The sequence below is a fragment of the Ostrea edulis genome, chromosome 7 (assembly GCF_947568905.1).
Source record: "Ostrea edulis chromosome 7, xbOstEdul1.1, whole genome shotgun sequence".
NCBI classification, from domain to species: domain Eukaryota; kingdom Metazoa; phylum Mollusca; class Bivalvia; order Ostreida; family Ostreidae; genus Ostrea; species Ostrea edulis.
Genome location: NC_079170.1, coordinates 74,344,699 through 74,361,337, shown reverse-complemented (window position 1 = coordinate 74,361,337; position 16,639 = coordinate 74,344,699). Strand labels below are relative to the sequence as shown.

Sequence of the window (16,639 nt, the reverse complement as noted above, 5' to 3'; positions counted from 1 at the left end):
TGATGTCTGCAACTAGGTCTAGGTTTAAAACTAAAAGTTCTACTAAATGACGAATTCATACGTTGACTTTGATATTGGAAGCCAAGAAATAAAGGCAGAGTTAGATCTATAGGACTTAATGCTGATGATAACCTGTTGTTTCCAGGCAACAGACATCACGGTCATGACTCGGTATGAGCGAGGCTGGTTTTGACGATCGAAAAAATATGTTCATGTCAAGGCACCGCAGCAAGTCTTCATTAAAATCCTACAACGGAATATCTCAAGTAAGGTAAAACTATCTGACAGTTCTTTTTTTTTATTTCGTCTGACACACACGGGAGGTAAAAAACAGCAACCTACCTACACTTTGCTAAAACCACGGGTCCTTACGATGATCATGCTGTTGTTCCCTTTCAAAAAAGATCTGACCAAGTGTTTAATGTTAAATTGATCCATCCATCCTTCGTCAATTCTCTCCGATTCTCTGAATTTCTATCGACATATGTGTTCAACAAAAGAATACATTGTTCAGAGTGCAGCACGAGTTATTTTCCCCTGAATACAGGGGGCACACAACACGATGGGATCTTCTAGTGATGGCGTCATTATAAGGAATAGATAGAGAATGTACTATTTCTTATTGTAATTAAGTGTCAGTTAATGTAGAAATTAAGTGTAATTGCTGACAAACGAAATGACTGTACAGAATTTTTAGTCATTTATTATATATGTATTTATGTGTCCTGTGTGTGATTTTTCGCAGTCCACAGTATCTCAGTTTAGATCAGAATAAAAAGGATGAGCAATTTTTCATTATTACTTTTTATCAATATTATTGACGACAAAAAAACCACAATAAAATATTTAAGAAATTATATGTGCAACCAACGCATGCAATCATTAACTTGTAACCATTTCATACTGTGGACAAAGATATATACATCAGGTGTCAATGAACGAAACATGTTAATTATATCGAATCCGTGTCTCTAATGTAATTTAATGTTTGTGTAAATCAACTTAACCCAAGTACACACAAAAAATCGTCAAGCACGTAGCAATTAAGAGAGAGAGAGAGAGAGAGAGAGAGAGAGAGAGAGAGAGAGAGAGAGAGAGATAGAGAGGGGGGGAGGGCTGGTCTATTTTTTTCGACAATGTACTTTTTCTGTTATCATTACATGCCAAGCTGGTTATTCTTACAAGCAAAGTTTGATCTGAAGGTTGTCGCATTTTTTATATAGCAGTATTGAATTGTAGTGGAACTATAAAATTCAAGGAACCAAATTATCAAATGTCAGGACTAACCTCGATGTATCCTCCTCCTCCTCCTCCGCCCCGGCCCTTTCCCTCCGTGATGTAGGATTTGGAGCTTTTGGGTTTTGTTATATTTGTTTGTTTGTTTTTGCTTTTCAAGAATTTTCTGACAATCATTGTGAAGTCAACTTCACCCTCTCGTCCTCTTTTTTTGAAAACAATATGTTACATACCCCATTATATTTATATTATTAAATGTTTTCATCGTGCATTTGTTTCAAGATTACTCATGGAAGCAAGTTTTGATATTAATAGTACCACTTGGACAGAATTAAACACTAAAATAGGCCTACTGGATATAGGTCTATACCCCACACACCCTCCCATTCCTTCAAATTAACGAAAAGTAGATGTTCTTCGTAAAATCTAATAAACCGAACTGTGTTATTATAAGAGATATGATACAACCTGTTAATACTCAGTCCATTATCAAGATTTTGATACCGTAAGCTTTACAATACTTGTTACTACAATTTTATCTGAACGGTAAGCCCGCCCCTTACTTCCGGTGTAAGGACAGGAACTACAAAAATGAAAGTCATTGCAACGACAACAAATACCAGATAAATTCCAATCCGGAAAGTTCACTTGACCCTTTGGCTCAGGTGACCTAAATAGTAACCAATCAGCCAATATACCTTACTTTGATTGTGAAACTAACTACCATTATTTGTAAGATTACGGAAAACCATCGTTGTAAAAGAAGAAATATGGAGGTTGGGGTTGACTTTGTAAATTCTCCGCAGGTTCGACAAACAACGTTATTTGTAATTGTAAAACACACACACAATTACTAATCATTGATTCACAAAGCCATATGTACAGATGTATATGTATATGTATGTTCTTGATATCAACTGTCAACAGATGCTATGTGCATATTATCAAAGCATGTCTTCTGTCAGTCGAACTTTTCACCTTTGCTTCAATTTCAACCAAACTTGGCACACAAACAGTATCCTAGTTTAAAGAAGGCTCAAGTTTGTACAAACTATTGGCACCTTCCCTTCCAAAAGGATACATTCAAGAAAATAAGTAATGTAAAGCAAAGAATCACTGGATCAGAGAAGACAAAACGTGTGTCAAAGAACCCATATTAAGTGTAGATCAAACAAGGGGGTGTGCGCAGCTCAGTTAAGGCTATCCGAGAAAAATCACAGTGCTGTTATAAATTTACCTCTGTGCACTTCGCACCATATGATGTCACAATGAAAAAGTTCGCCACAGCGTTTATGTTCTGATAGTTGTATCGTGGGGAAAGTGTCATGATATTTTGTCATTATTTACTACTGTTATCAAGTTATAAGTTGTATACGTGAAAATATATCTTGTCAAATGAATATATATATATATATATATATGTGTGTGTGTGTGTGTGTGTGTGTGTGTGTGTGTGTGTGTGTGTGTGTGTGTGTGTGCAATATATATATAATTTATTCAAAAGCTTCTACGTGAGCAGAAAAAAATCTCTCGCTGTGACCTTCAATTCGACTTTTAGATATATCGATGACGTTTTGTCTATTAACAATGATAGCTTTCATTCATATGTCGATTTGATATATCTCTGTGAGCTCGAAATAAAAGACACCACAGAGTCGTCCACTCCTGCTTCATACTCAGATATTTTATTGAAAGTAGACCTTAATGGCAAACTGACAACTCAACTGTATGACAAACGGGATGATTTCAGCTTCTCCATCGTCAACTTCCCACATTTATGTAGCAATATTCCATTATCACCTGCATATGGTGTTTATATATCTCAACTAATTCGATATGCAAGAGCTTGTTCTGGGTATAGTCAGTTTTTAAATCGAGGTAAGCTACTGACAAACAAGTTGATGGTACAGGGATTTCAACAGTCTCGATTGAAGTCAGCATTTCGTAAATTATATGGTCGTTATAACGATCCAGTTCGTCAATACGACCTCGCATTGGGTCAAATGCTGTCTGACGTGTTTCATACCGATTGTTAAGCCGTTCTTGGCACACTGATTTTGACTGCGGATAACTCCGTTTACCTGATCAGGATATGGGGCTCACGGCGGGTGTGACCGGTCAACAGGGGATACTTACTCCTCCTAGGCACCTGATCCCACTTCTGGTGTGTCCAGGGGTCCGTGTTTGCCCAACTATTTATTTTGTATTGCTTGTGAGAGTTATGAGATTGATCACTGTTCGTTATCTTCACCTTGCATATATATATATATATATATATATATATATATATATATGAAATATAGTATTCCTTTATGATATCAAATCATTCTCCATTTTTAATATATAGTATGCACGAAGGTGATATTCATATTATATTGTGACCTTGAAATCGTCCCTAATCTGAATGACTGATGCGTTTAAAACTTCCCTCATGTACATAAATAATCTCATACTACAGAAACAGCGGCAAAGTTCAGGTTCATCTGCTATAAAAAACAATATGAATTTCTCTGCTATATAATCTAGATATATGTGTGCGTTTGAAATGTGAGGGGAACAATTTCTGTCTTGTATATTAGCGGTATGATATATATAAGACTGTTGATATGTTGTTAAGTTACAACATGGTCAGTTTGAGTATCCATTTGCCCCGAACACTTTTCATGTTAAGGATTTTTATCTTTTTTCTGAGTATATCAATAAAAATTCAGCTGGTTACCCGCATGAACCTGACCTTTTGTTCACAAGTAGGGCCTCTTACTGTTTTCCAAAAATAAAGTGTTAAGTGATATTTAACTGACGTCACGGCAAATTACCATGAGGGGAATTTACGATAGCTCAGTCACAGTCAACATATGGGTAGCATCGTTTCGGTGTTTAACCATAACAAGTGTAATGATACCTGAGATGCAATTTCACCCATGATTATTGACTATGGAATCCCTTAACGTAGTTGCGTGGGAAGTCAAAATTTTACATTTGGATATATTTGAAATTTTAAAAAAAATCTTCTCTCGAACAACAATTTACTTTCATACAAGGTGGCAAATTAATTGTTCAAAAAGATCAGGAATGAAAAGTGTGGTTTTAAAGAATAAACTTTGAAAGAGCAATGTTGAAATGTTTTAGAATAATTAACAACATGTTTAAATGTATCAAAGCAAAATGCAGATTGGGAGTCCGTCAATGGGAAAATGTGTCACTTGTTTTTATTTTACATATACATGTACTTGAATGATTTAGAATTTGTAATTAAGTGCCAGTTAATGATATGACTGTACAAAATTCTTATTATTTATTATATGCATGTTTCCCTATCTGATTTTTCGCCGTCCACGGTATCTCAGTTTAGATTAAAATAATAAGGATGAGCAATTCTTCATTATTACTTTTTATCAATATTATTGACGACCAAAAACCTACACTAAGTATGGTGTAAGGTGAAGATAACGAACAGTGATCAATCTCATAACTCCTACAAGCAATACAAAATAGATAGTTGGGCAAACACGGACCCCTGGACACACCAGAGGTGGGATCAGGTGCCTAGGAGAAGTAAGCATTCCCTGTATGTTTCATCGCGATTTTGTTCCCAGGTGTCTGTTATTTATTATCTTTTTTTTCAGATTACTCATGAAATTTGTGGTATTAATAGACTTGAATACGTTTATACTCCTCCCCCTTCCCTGCAATATAAAGATATGTATATTCTAAAAATGTTCTTTGTAAAGTTGAATAAACTAAACTTTGTTATTATACCCCGCGAAGCAAGGCTCTAAAGATAACACGTATGTAAAAAAAAAAAAAAAAAAAAAAAGTCAAAATCAGCAAAAGAAAATGAGACAATCTCTATATACGTTCACTGAAATTTTCGTGATCCATATCGGCGCCGCCATTTATTTTTTCACTACCTGCTTCAACAGTTATTCATGTTTTATTTTGAATGCCAATGATAGAAGACTCTGACGTGCAATTCGTAATTTAAACACTCAGTTTGTTCAAAGTGAATAGTATAATTATCATTGTAACAAGTTTTAGCAAATAATTACATATAAAACCGTAATACGACTAAATAGATGAATGAGTTCATGAGTTTCTTTAAATAAGAATATACGATAAAATTACGGTTATATTTTTACCATTTTGAATTTATTAGTTAATTTTGTTTAGTTTTATAACGGCCTTTTTCATTGCATACGGAATGTATTATTGCTGTTTATAATTGTTTGCTTTGAAAAAGGTTGAGGCTAAATGTGACGTCACAATGCACAGTTTACGTCGCCTTGTGTTTTATTTCCCGTGTTCAATGAATAGGCGGATCCTGTAAAACTGTTGTCCCCATATAAACCCCTTTAATAGAGAGCGAAGCCCTCTCACGGTACGAAGGGCTGTGAGAGCGGAGCTCTCCCTATAGGTAGCATGTATATACATGTTTAAAAGGAAAATATAGGAAAATAATGAAAAATTAAACCATACCTATGGAACTTGAAAAGTTTGGTACCAATAGCGTCGATTCGAATATTAGCGCGTGGACATGTATTCCTCCATTTTGAATCTCGTCTACCCTAGTTCACGTCGTTCTGAGATGTTGCATAAAATCCGTAAAAGCATGTAAATCTTATTTTCTTAATCATATATAATCACTCTACGTTTAACGCCATGTTTTTTGTTGTGGTTCAAATGCTATGCTTGTAAATTTGCTAAATAACGACGCTGAATATGACGTCATAATGTACTGTTTACATTAATTGCGTTTAGTATATTTCCCGCGTTCAATATATAGGCGGATCAAATGTCCAAAATTAGGATGGTTTGATACAGCTCCGTCCGCGTGCTAACTTCGGGATGTTTTTGTCCTGTTTTGGATATAGATATTAATGCCAAAACTTTTTTGCTTCGCCCTCAAACACGGTCACGCCGTAAAACATATTATTGAGATGTTACTGGGTTTTTAGCGCAAGGAAAATTTCATTAAAATGTATATTTTTAAATGAATCATAATGTACCATACTTAACGGAATTATGATTACCACTTGGGACACTCCAATGACCATTACATGCTTCGCTCGGTCCAACGGTCACACCGTATACATATTAAGAGATATGATACAACATGTTAAAACTCAGCTCATAATAAAGATTTTGATACCGTAAGCTTTACAATACCCTATTTGTTACTACTATCTTATCTGAAGCTTAGGACCCCATCGGTAGGCACGCCCACTACTTCTGGTGTAAGAGCAATAACTGCAAAAATGAAGGTCATTGCTTTTTGAACATCAAGTAGGCCAAAACCACTGTTTCTTCATCGCTGATCGCCACCAAATCACATCACGGATGTAGTTTACTCTGCTTTTCTTGTTTTCAATTCAGTTGACTTTACGGTCCATATTACCTTTATTTTACACCTGTTTCGTCTTTTTTAACCTTCTAAATTAGATATTCACGATTATATTATTTTCCCATATATATTGTTCCTAAGTATTCATTCGATAAAAATCTAACGAACTATATTTTGTGTTGTCCGATTGTTATTTCTGTAATCTGCCATGTAAGCTTAGGTATGGGAGCTTGGTAAGAGCACAAATCAAAAAAGAAATATAGGTATAAGATATGAAATATCAATTTCAGTGTTATAGGATTTGGCCTTCGGGCGTTATAGGATTTGATCACGTTACCAACTTCATGTAATAACCTAATAAGACTCAAAAATGATATCTTATTTCTTAATTAACGCGACACAGATGTCCACAATGAATCCTCATAATCATCATGATTACTTTCCATGCATGTCGTTGATGATTTGGATTTTTCGAAAAGTTACAGAGACATTTCTATTGTTTGATGAAGAACTGGCAAACAAAAACCTCCACGTTTAAAGTATGGACAAATATATGATAATCCCCTTCGTTTTGAGACAATAGAGACAAACATTGCTCAACTGTAGGTAAATATTTTATTAAATCGGATTATAGTAGCAGTACACGAGGGCGTTATCCTTTTTACCCGGACGCGGTCCATAAGGATGGGATCCATATGCATGGTCTTTATTGTTTTCATTTTCGTCGTCGAAATTTATTCTTAATTCTCTGGAGTTCATTCCTTTGACTGCCTGGCAAGGGGAATTAAATCTAAGCAGATGGAATGGCAGGGAAGCCGGAAGTTGGATTGGTGTAGTGAAGTTACCATCTTTCCTATAATGAGATTCAATTTTTAAAAATGTCTGTTCATTTACATCATATCCTTCTTTAATTTGCAGTATAGCGAACTCTTGGTAAAATAAGCGTTTAATTACTGTAGATTATAGCCTGCTGTTTTCAGTACTTTTTCTCTTGTTTTTTTTAAAACCTCGATTTGTAATGCAAATTAATCCATTGTATTATGCTTGCTATGGTAGAATTAGGAATTTAACAAGTATTTCATGCATTACAAAGGTCTAAATTAGTGGTACTTCACCTACAATAGATAGCATCTTAATATTGGTGAAAAATTTCGACGGGTAGTAAGACAATCAACCATGCATACATTCCAAAATTGATTTATTAAGCATTGATCATCAGTTGCAATCACATATGAATCAAACTTTCCATTCTATAGAAACATCTTGTAAGGCATGCGATTAGGTATGCTAGATACTCATTATGAGGTGCTGACGTGGCATTGCCCAGATCCGGGTTTACATTCAAAGGAAGATTGCCAAAATATATTTGGTATGATGCCAGCATGGAACCATGGGTAAACCAATGTTTTTGTCATATTAATTCAACATAGTAAAATATAACATCAATTTACACCTTACTTCTTCAACGTTTCATCGTATAATATATGCCAATGCATATTATGAAAAATTAAAGACAGCCAAAAGAATGTATTATCGACATTTCCTAAATACATGTGTATTTCCAAGTCTGTGATTTCCCAAATCTCACTGAATGACTCCCTATAACTTATCATATTACACGTAACCAGCATTCATTTCAACACTCACTTTCTGCAGAATGATTATCTCCAAATAAAACTATCAACAACAATACAAATTGCAATAAAAAAAATTGCTGACTTCGTCTGTTCATTTACATCATATCCTTTAATTCGCAGTATGGCAAACTCTTGGTAAAATCAGTAGTTCTATAAAATACGAGATAGTAATACCTGCAGCAGTAGTTAATCATCGTGTCTTTGTCGTATTGTCCGCTTGGTAATACTCCGCCAGCACTGTTTTTGTTTTTGTCGTTTTCGTCATCCCAAAAAATGCTTCCATTCTCAAAACCTAATCACAGAACAAACGCCAGAAATTAAATGCAAAGTATATGAGTTATGGTATGTGTACATTATATATATATATGGTTATATGTTGTCAGCGAATAAATGTTTGGTTGTTGTTTTTTTTTTTTTTTTTGGTTTTTTTTTTAATATTGCTAAAAAAAATTATAACTATCTTAATTGATACGTTTCAACAACAACGAAAAAAATATATAATGATACAGAGAGCGAAGTATATAGTTTCATTACCTCCAGGGGGGCATGTTTCTCCGTGCCTCATGATGCAATAGCTCCCAGAAGGCCATTGTCCCCCGTCACTAACATCCTGAGGGTTCTTGGTACAGAAGGAGAAATTCAAATTGATGGGTTTTTCCTCAATGATACCTAAACAGCCAGAATAATATTCAGTTTTAGCACTCCTTGTGGCATATATTGTTCAACTGTGGTAAAAAGTGAAGATGACAAACAGTGATCAATCTCAGAAATCCCATAAGCAATACAAAATAGATAGTTAGGCAAACACAGACCCCTGGACACGCCAGAGGTTGGATCAGGTGCCTAGGGTGAGTAAGCATCCCCTGTCGACCGGTCACACTCGTCGTGATCCCTATACCTTGATCAGGGAAACGGAGTTATCCGTAGTGAAAATCAGTCTGCCATGAACGGTCTAATTTGATGCAAACAAGGAAGTAGTATAATATAGATAAGTGTTCCCGATTTAAGGCACCAAAGCCATGGTAATTGTGTGAAAAGTCCTATAATGTACTAAATATACTAAAGATCTACACTTCAATTCCATGAAAGTAGGTGCGCGACGCTAACGAACCTATAAAGAATACAAAATGGAGTACAGCAAACACATGTCTCCAAGGAATAGGTAATTTCTAGTACTCTTCACAATCCCCGTGTTTGTTTCTGGCATTACGTAATATCCGCAAATAATCACAGAGAGTGCGCAAAGCGCAATTTATAGCGGTACACTTAACAATGGAAATCCATAGACATAAAAGTAACACCATGAAAGATATTGCTTTTTATGTATGATATCTTACATAAATGATGGCTGTATTTTTGCAAAGAGCTGACGACGTCAATTGCAATAGGATTGTTTTGAAGTTAAAGTACTTTGATGAAAGGTGAATACAACGAACAATGATTAATCTCTTAACTCCTATAAGCAATGCAAAATAACGAGTTGGGCAAACACGGGCCCCTGGACATACCAGAAGTGGGATCAGGTACCTAGGAGGAATAAGCACCCCATGTGGACCGGTCACACCCGCCGTGATCCCTATATCTTGATAAGGTAAACGTAGTTATCTATAGTCAAAATTAGTGTGCCAAGAACGGTCTCGGTATGAAACAAGTCGAACATCATTTGACAAATAATAAAGTGAGTCCCCCCCCCCTCTCTCTCTCTCTCTCTCGTTGGAGAAAATTACAATATTGAAAGGTTTTCTATACATGAATTTCTTCTGACTTATGTGACTGCTTACCAAAAAAGTGATGCCCGAAGCTTATGGAGTTGCTGTTGTTATTGTTTTCATTGTCCTGGTATCGCCATCCATCCAGCCACGTTGGTGGACATCCAGTATCTGGTTTTAGCAATGTATATGATCCTCCTGGCCACATCACTTAATAAAAATATGCAAACGAAAAACCAATAAGGAACATTCAAAATCCCTACAATGAGATCACTACGTTGCATTTACAATACATATTTGTATGCCTAATATTTGAAATTATCACACAGGAATATTATTTCCGGGCTCATAACGCGGGTTCGTCAGAGATTTACGAAGACAGCCGAACATCTGGTAGGACGAGACTACATTAACTTTGAAACAAGCTTGGCAGAGGCCTTCCTACTCTTCATCACTGTGCATTTAGTTTTTCTTCCACACGTGCAGTTTTAGATAAGATTTTTGACAATTGGTCAGTTTTGCCATAGGCCTAAGGCCCCATGGGTGCAGGAGTCCTGAAATTTACAATTTATGTCCCTTTTGTCTAAAAGATGCTTCATACCAAATTTGAAAAGAATAAGAATAGTGCTTATCAAGAAGAAGTTGACAATGTTCAATTGTTAACACAGGACGGACGACGATGAACAACGAGCAATTGCAATACGTCATCTGAGTTTACTCAGATGACTTAAAAATCATCGTGTACATTTGTTTAATAAAACTCGAAACATGTAGCGAAATAAGAGGGATTATTTTGATAATGAGTTCATGACACATATGTATTAGCCTTCTTATTCAAATATTTAAATACGTATCATACATATGTAAAGTTTCGTACGAAGATTTGATAATCATTTTCTGGACGCATGCACCATATGAAACAATTTTGAGGAATATCATTTAATTTGGACGCGGGGTCAAATTTTGCCCGAAACGTACAGTGTCCTTTCAAGCGATAGACAAAGTTTAATTTCCCAAACTGTGACGGAGCAGATGACGTCAAACTATAACAATATGAAAAACGCAAAATAGCGCGTGCTGACATCGATACAAAATTGTCAACATTCTAGATTTATTACAAACGTTATTCAAGTCTATTATGATTATTATTCCTGTTTCATTTGTTGTTGTAATATAATAACGAAAGGTGAAGATAACTAACAGTGATCAATCTCATAACTCCTATAAACTATACAAAATAGATAGTTGGGAAAACACGAATCCCTAGACAGAGCAAAGGTGTGATCACGTGTCTTGGAGGAGTAAGTATCCCCTGTCCACCGGCCACATCCGTGAGACCTACATCTTGATCAGGTAAGCCAAGTTGTTCGTAGTCAAAATCAGTGTGTTGAGAACGGTTTAACAATCGGTATGAAACACGTCACACAGCATTTGACCCAATGATACATATGCAGTTTCTATTGGCAAACTAGATCGTTATCATGGCCATAGAATTTGCGAAATGCTGATTTTAAACGAGATTATTGAAACTTCTGTACCATCAATTGTTTGTCAGTAGGTTAGCTCAATTCAACAATTATTCATAAGCAGAACAAGCTCTTGCGTATCGAATCAGTTGAGAGATATAAACACCATATCCTTGTGATAATGGGATATTCCTGCATAAATATGAGAAGTTGACGATGGAGAAGCTGAAATCATCTCGTTTTTGCAAAAAGTTGATTTGTTAGTTTGCCGTTAATATTTACTTTCAATAAAATATCAAAGTATGAAGCAGAAGTGGACGACTTTGTGGTGTCTTTTATTTCGAGCTCACTGGGATATATCGAATCGACATATGAATGAAAGTTATTATTGTTAATAGAAAAAACGTCGTCGATATATCTAAATGTCAAATTGAAGGCCACAGCAAGAGATTTTTTTTTTCTTCTCACGTTGAAGTTTTTTTTAAGAAAGTCTACTTCATGAGAATATAAAGACAGGTCAACTAACAAAGGAGGACAATTCGTGCCCATGGCAATTCCAGCAGATTGTTGGAAGACCTGATCATCAAAGACCACGAATATGTGGTCAATGAGGAAGTCCAGCATATTTTTTTTAATTTCAACTTCAGAGTACTTGTGCTTGGAATTAGAGTGGTGTTAAACACGGTATTTTTTGGATGACTGATCACTAGATATGAATATTTACGCTTTCCATTTTTGTTGAAGAAGAAACTGTCTATGTTAAAAAGTATAGTCTTTAATTTATCGTGAGGAATGGTCGTGTAAAGTGTTGAAAAGTCATAGGTTTTGATGTGGTTGATTTGAGAAAAGTTTTGCGATTTCACAAGTTTACAAGAAGTTTTTTAGAAATTTTTAGAATCCACATTTGATTAACACCACTTCTGGCATATGTAGTCGAACAGTAAGTTTGAAGTTTCTCCTGCACAGCTGTCAATATTGTCGTAAGGAGCAAAGATAGGGGCTTGGTAGAGCACTTACTGGACTCAGCATTGTTAAATGTGACTTAAAGTGAAGCATCTTTTGAAAAATTTCATCTTTTGAAAGGGCAGTTGGAGTATAAGTACGATTACCAAAATTGGAATTAATGCCAAGTTCGTTTAAAATACAGTTGTAATAATGAGTCTGTGTAAATAAAGACAATATTGTTACAAGCTTTGTCATCTGGAACCAAAACATATCCCTTGAGTAACCTATAACTCCTTCATCACTTCTGGTGTACTAAACACAGAAGGATAGATGTTAAGTACTTTTGTTTTAATATGTCTAATGTGGGATTTTAATATTTCTCGTGTACTTTTATCCATTCTGACAATGTATCAATTCTTTTTCATATTTAGCCCATCGTCTGGCACAACCTTCGACATAATTCATAATAGAGATGAAGTTATGTCGCCAATTGAAAGACCGAGGTTCTCTGTATAAATACAGAGAACCTCGGTCTTTCAATTGGCGACAGAACCCTTTAGAATAAGTTATTTGAGGTCCTCATTTTCAACTATATCAACATCACTAGTAATGACGTGTCCAGTTGGACTTTAGTTGAAAGAAGATGAAGAACATGTACATGTAATTCAATTAAGTATAAGATGGTCTATATTTAGGCACTGCAAAGTTTGTTTGTAATTAAAAAGTTTGGATGCAATTATAGTAGAAGTGTATTTGTAGGAAATACTGGGTGTAGACTTGAACTCATTTCATATGCCATAAACACTCGATCAAGAGACTCTTTTCAATTCACAACTAATCCGATTTACACGCATAAGCCAACATTGGACTTCACTCATTGAGAAAAGCATGCTTCGCGTTACGAAATACTGGAATAAAAGTCCCCATCTTTCGAAATACCTTCCAACATGATTAAAATACATTGGTTAGTCAAAACATAAATGCAAATGAGCCTTATAGAGGCCTCACAAATAGTGGCATTGTTGGTTATTTTCATTAAAAACATCGGGTTTTCACGAACTCCGATCATACCAATATCACTACAATGAGAGCAAAATGCGAATATTGTTTGTAGATGATTGGAGAGTGTATCAAACCTTAAAATTTGTATTTTCAAGATCACATACCTGCCGAGATGGTCGATGCAAAGCAAAGTAAAAGAACTGCTTTTTTAACACAGAAAACACTCATCTTCAGATGATAACGGACTCTGACAAGGTGGCTATACTGTAAAACGCTGACTAGTATTAAGTCTCATTGGTTTCAGATGAGTATGGATGGAAAACTTGAATCATTCTCTGTATTTTATATGGCTCGTTATACAAATATATTCCTGTCCATAAACGATTCATTTACACTTGCCATTTCGAATTTTATTATGCAATTTATAATATAAGACAAAGTATCAATTTTCCGTATCCGCTCATGTGTAACGACATCATACCACAATTCCCTGACATTCGCTTAAGTCGACCTAAAATAGACTTTGACTGGCGCCATGTTAGACCTTCTCCAAAAAATTCATCAAATTCAGTGTGTCGACATTTGAAAGAATTTTTCATATCGAGGTTAACGACAATTTCGTATAAAACAGTTTTTCTCTGCAATACAGAGAAATATGTTGCGTAATTGCCAGCGAAATGAAAATTTCCTTCAGAAATGGACAACAAAAAACTTGTCTAGAAATTTTGCTACCAATCCATGAAATTTGATACCCATAATAATTGAAGAATTCTACGTGCCTGCAATAAAACATGTTTTATCAATATCAATTGGTAACAATGAGCGTTGCCTATTTAGAATCCCATTGTCTGTAGGAATTCATACGCACTGATTTTGGCTAATGATAATAATAATGTCCTTTATTTATACAGGATTGCACAATTAGTTGTATAAATTAGTTTACATTGTGGTCCTGTCTATAACGTATGCATATACATATCGAGAACCTGTAAAACTTATACGGTACCAATTTTGATGCACCAGATGCGCATTTCGACAAATAATGTCTCTTCAGTGATGCCCAACCGAAATGTTTGAAATCCGAAATAACAATGTTTTAAAGCTATTATAGGCAAAAACAGTGTGCCAAAAAATGTGGAGTCAAATTCGTCTAAGGATAAGAGCTATGCGTGAAGGATGATAATCCTTAATTTTGAAATGAATTTCTAAATTTTATAACAGCAATTAAACATACATCCGTATTTTCAAGCTAGTAACGGAGTACTTAGCTACTGGATTGTAAAGACCCTCGGGGACTAACAGATCATCAGCAGAGGCCTCAACATATATCACAAAGCATGGAAATATCACAATTTATATACTTAAAGATAAGAACTAAATGAAAAGAGACAATAAACACACGAGTATCATTGATGATCAAAATAATGTTTTAGATAGGCTGATTTAAGGGTGACGGACCTAATTCGTTTCTACAATAGAGATTTTATTCAAATTTTGATATAAGGTAAAGCATGCATTAATGAGTTAAAATCAATGAAAAAACCAAATGAAAATCGTATTTGATTTTCACCGGGGGGCGTTTCAAAAGTTGACTATGAAGTAGTCGTAATTGCAAAGGAAATATAGGGGAATTACCAATGTGCAATATAAAAGTTAAAATTAAAAAAAATCTACAATAGAGTTTTATACCAAATTAAAGGATGATTTTAAAAAGACAATAAGCTTACTAATTATAAGAAAAAAAGTATGGGTCATCGGCCATTCTTTTTTAGGGGAACATGTCAAAGGACGATTTTTGGCCAGTTTCCAAGGAAAATGTCATTGAATAAGAAATAGATAGGTTTTCTACTTGTAGTTTCATACTTTTCCTTTATACTAAATAATCACATGGATTAGGTAAAAGTTCACCAATCATATCTAAACACTCAGTCATTTAATAATATTCCAGGGGTGGTGTCAAAATATGTAATGTATGAACTGTAACAAATCCGATATAGAGCTCAGTATGCAGCTTAAGACAACGGATTTGTATATATAGTGTAGGCCTATGTGTAATATGCATATTTTGTTTTCATTTTCATTATCTTCAACCTTTCTAAATAAATTCAAAAATTTCAAATGTTTGAATAACAGCATACATGATAAGAGATCAAGTATATGACTTATCGGACTTGTTTCAAGATAGGATCTAGCATGTACGTACTTCAAGTGTCATCTTCATCTATAAGATTTTTCTTATGAACACTCTCAGAAACAAAATGGACTTTTATTCCCTGAAACATTTTTATAAGTTAAGCTTAAGAGTAGCATAAATCTATTTTAATAAAGGAATTCTGATATTTCTTGTACTTGTATTGAATGTAAATGCATATATACATGTTTATGTAATACGGTGGTACATGTTGATTGGTAATTGCAATCTCAGACGCATATTATTCTACCTGAATGTATTTTTCTCTATATCGAAAGATGACGATAAGCCAACTATTTTCGCCAAGATATGTGTATCTCTGCCGTGTGATCGGTTTTGTGCTAAGATCTGCGCTAGGATGATAGTCTTCAAACTATTCAACGGCAGGATCGATTTTCCGCGCAATTCGGCATTGTGACGTCAAATACAAAGCCCAGCGGTGTATTCAACGTCACAACTATAATAGCTGTTCCCAACATTATGACGGAACGATTTGTTTTGGGGGGTTTTTTGTCGGAAGAGGAATTATTCTGCTTTGGTATAATAATAAAATATCTATCCAATGGGTAGGGTCGATAGCGTGTTTATTGTCAGCCTAGAAACTACCCCCCGGTCCTGCCTCTGTTCTTCGTTTGTTGTTGATTGATACGGTTTTAGTCATTATTTCTTTGTTGTTTTAATGAATGGTCGAAAGATTTCAAAATATAATTCTACCCTCTTTTCCGCAGTTGGTTGTAAATAGATATTGTCGTCGGTTTTTGAGTAATACGCTTCTGGTGCATTCCGTAAATCGTTAATTATGTTCCCCAAACGAAGTTTGGGAACATATTGGTTTTACTCTGTTTCTTATTATTATTAAGGTCTTCCGTCTTCTGCGGAAGACCTTACTATTATTGTTCGCGTTCTTCTTCTTCATTATTATTATTATTATTATTAAGGTCTTCCGTCTCCTGCGGAAGACCTTACTATTATTGTTCGCGTTCTTCTTCTTCATTATTAAGGTCTTCCGTCTCCTGCGGAAGACCTTACTATTATTGTTCGCGTTCTTTTTCTTCATTATTATTATTATTATTTTCCTTGGTAGTACACGCGTTTTTCTCAGCCATTTCTCG

The 16,639-nt window shown here is 35.0% G+C and overlaps 1 protein-coding gene across 1 annotated transcript; it reads right to left on the bottom strand.

The window, feature by feature from the left end:
* Positions 1 to 7,175: 7,175 nt before the first annotated feature.
* On the bottom strand, positions 7,176 to 13,646 carry LOC125657187 (uncharacterized). The gene is made up of 5 exons (XM_048887841.2): positions 13,501 to 13,646; positions 9,996 to 10,133; positions 8,749 to 8,883; positions 8,389 to 8,506; positions 7,176 to 7,430 (listed from the first exon to the last, which is right to left on the bottom strand). Exons 1-5 carry the CDS (start codon positions 13,562 to 13,564, stop codon positions 7,196 to 7,198), a joined length of 690 nt encoding a protein of 229 aa, XP_048743798.2. The 5' UTR covers positions 13,565 to 13,646; the 3' UTR covers positions 7,176 to 7,195.
* Positions 13,647 to 16,639: the final 2,993 nt, after the last annotated feature.